This window comes from Aptenodytes forsteri, unplaced genomic scaffold, assembly GCF_000699145.1.
Source record: "Aptenodytes forsteri isolate BGI_AS27 unplaced genomic scaffold, ASM69914v1 Scaffold25, whole genome shotgun sequence".
In the NCBI taxonomy this organism is placed as follows: Eukaryota; Metazoa; Chordata; class Aves; order Sphenisciformes; family Spheniscidae; genus Aptenodytes; species Aptenodytes forsteri.
The window spans coordinates 440,213-443,306 of NW_008796180.1; the positions used below are offsets into that span (position 1 = coordinate 440,213).

Genomic DNA, 3,094 nt, shown 5'->3' on the forward strand with positions numbered 1-3,094 from the left:
CCGGTAAACCGCTGCCCTGGCTTTAGCATATTAAAGCGTCGGCGTGACTTGCTTTGCCTTTTTTTTCACGGAATTCTCCTCAATTCCTGCTTCCCCCCCCGCCCCCGGCCGCAGAGGTCGGTGCCAGGGGGGGGACAGCCAGCCGGGCCACTGCGGTCCAGGAGCGGGGCCGGGGAAGGTGGTGGTGGGGGGAAATTTCTGGAACCGCTGCCTTTTTTTTTTCCCCCCCCATCCCCGCTACGCACAGAGCGCTCCTGCAAAGAGATCGCACCAAGGGATTTCGCCAAGGAAAAAGGGAAATTTCCCTCTATTTTCCCTTCCCTTCAAGTAATTTCGGTGTGGAAAAGCCGTAATAGCTTCTGCCTTCAATAATGGGCTTGCCGTAATTAGTATATGCAGCATATACTGCAAATCTGTATTATAGACGTGGGCGCGCAGATGCTTGACGTGGCATCTTATTTTCGCTAAAACCTGCTAAAGGATGCCCTGCGCGCCTTCGCTTAGGACATGAAGTCATCTGCGGTGGTGGGTGGCGAGAGAGCAGAGAGACAGAGAGGGAAGGAAGGGGAGAAGGTGGAGAGTTTGATGCTAAACATTATTTGGTGCTAATGAAAGAGTTCCAGTCCGCAGTAAAGTAATTGAAGGGCGGAGGGAGAATGGGAAAAAAAATATATACCGAAGGCACGGCAAAATAGATGAGTTTTCTGCAAATTAGTTACAAGAAGAAGAGAATTAAAGCAAGGGGCGGAAAGACTATTTGGGCCGTTTCTGGCTTCTTTGCATTCCTCCTTTATGCTCTTACCTACTTCAGTAACAGCCCCAGCGCAGACACAGAGGGAGGGAGAAAGGAGACGAGCCGGCATTTCGAGAGCCCCAAATACCAGTTATATCTTAGTATATTCGCCAAGTCTATTGAAAAGGTGCTAGGATTTGGAAAGGAGTGGCTGTCCTAAAAAAACCAGAGAGAACCTCAGGACGATAGGTCGGGGCATGCATTAACCTAAAAGCATCTTTTAGTATATTTATTTTAGATGGGAAAAAGCAATTCCAAAAGCCCGTGTGCTACTTTTAATAAGAAAAAGAGGAACGAACCCAACGCGATGGTAGATTATTGGAGATTTCCTTTTTATTTCGAAGAATAGTAATCACAGACAAGGGGAGGGGGGGGAAAAAAAAAGCAACGCGTCGCCATTAAATAATTTGCTACTTCGATATACAACATTTTACGTAGCACAATATTAATTCCTCTTCTTTTTTTCGTAGAGACTCGAACAAGGAAGAAATCCAGGTAAAAATATACACAGGCAAAAGAGCATAGCAAGGAGAAAAGAACCACAGAGGTTACAGGGAGAAGGCGTAATAATCATTCATATTATGTACAGGACTATATACGCTAAGTATAATTTGCATTCAGACTTTCAGGTCACATTTTCTAAATTAAAGGTGCTAAACACGACCACGTTACTTCATACCAAAAAGTACACAGCGAAGTACAAACGGAGATTTACAAATTACTTGTACTATAGGAAGACTCACATAGAAAAATGTGTCTATTCTGACTCTAAAGCCACATTTAATAGGTAGATAGTCATTCTATTGTACAAAAAAAAAAAAAGACTTTAATATAGGTAGTATTTTTTTCAGTGTCAGGAAACACAATGTATCATTCCTAGGGTTTTTAATTATTTATGCACTTATCATTTATCTATTTTAATATATAGTCTTTTTCTGTGTGTTTTTCCCCCCTTTTCTTCTCGCGTGGGTTTCCACGTTTCCTGCATCCACCTCTCGCCCCTTTCATTCTTCCTCGTCGTCCTCCGCGTCTGGTTTTTCCTGACTGTTGGAGCCGGAGCAGGCAGTTTTATTTTCTTTTTTCCACTTCATGCGCCTGTTCTGGAACCAGATTTTGATCTGTCTCTCCGTGAGACACAGGGCGTGGGCGATCTCGATGCGTCTTCTCCTCGTCAGGGAGCAGGCAGTTTTATTTTCTTTTTTCCACTTCATGCGCCTGTTCTGGAACCAGATTTTGATCTGTCTCTCCGTGAGACACAGGGCGTGGGCGATCTCGATGCGTCTCCTCCTCGTCAGGTAGCGGTTGTAGTGGAACTCCTTCTCCAGCTCCAGGGTCTGGTACCTGGTGTAGGTCTGGCGGCCGCGTTTTCTGTCGGTGCCTGGGAAATAAATGCAGATTTAGGTCATCTGGGGGTTTGGGGGAGATGTTTTTGGGGCTGCTGGTTTGGTTTGCTCGCTTGCTTTTGCCTTTGGGTGCAGCCTAGCGAGCACCCATCCACTGCAGTCCCACGGGGGGACAAAATCCTCGGAGGAACTGTACAACCTGGGACAGCCCTTCTTTTTATCGACTCGTTCTGCTCGAGGCTTTCCCCACCTCAGCCTCCCTGTTCTCAGCCCCCAAACCACCCCAGCTTTAATTTCCCTTCATCTAGGAAAAGCGTGCGGCGCTTCTTTGTGTGTGCGTGTCTCCGGGTGAACAACAAACTTCAAAAAGTTTCCTGCCCTCGCAGCAGCGCTCAGGCTCTGGGCTCCTGCTTCAATTTTTATTTAGGCACCAGAAATCTCGGATGGTTGGGGAATAAACGCAGCAATACAGTCGAGCGAGAGGGGCATCTGCTACCTACACAAATCCAACGATTTGTCCTCTCTTAAAGCTGTTACCAGGGCGCCTGGCTTGGAAGGTGTGTGCCGGTCTTTAATTATTTCAGGGGATGTTTGGGGCACAGCAGTGATTTCTGGGGCTGACAGGGGGGCTGCTACCCCCGGGCTGCTCTTGCGGGGGTGTGCGCGGATGAGAAGCGCCTCAACACCTACCCTTGGCTCCCCGCCACCCTCCAGCTGCCTGCGAGCGGGGCTTGGAAAGGGCCCAGCTCCTCATCCTCCCCTCCGCCCGACATTTCCTGCAGTCTGATTGGAAATAATTCTACAATATGGTGTTTGTGATCCTGACTCTATTTTCTATGTAAATGCTATGTATATCTGTAGTATAATGTATTCTTTCCCAGAGCGGTGGGGATGGCGAACAGCAGCCCTCGGCCTCTCCACACATTCCACCGGACTCCTCTTCTTCTTCCCTTCCCCC

The 3,094-nt window shown here is 47.8% G+C and overlaps 1 protein-coding gene across 1 annotated transcript in view; it reads right to left on the bottom strand.

Moving 5' to 3' along the window:
• Window positions 1-1,119: 1,119 nt before the first annotated feature.
• Window positions 1,120-3,094, bottom strand: part of HOXB7 (homeobox B7) — a 4,586-nt gene continuing 2,611 nt past the window's right edge. The window contains exons 2-3 of the mRNA XM_019474245.1: window positions 2,009-2,171; window positions 1,120-1,888 (exon numbers count right to left, since the gene is read on the bottom strand). Of these exons, the coding sequence (XP_019329790.1) occupies window positions 1,798-1,888; window positions 2,009-2,171 (254 nt within the window). The 3' untranslated portion in view covers window positions 1,120-1,797. The remainder of the gene's footprint in view (window positions 1,889-2,008; window positions 2,172-3,094) is intronic.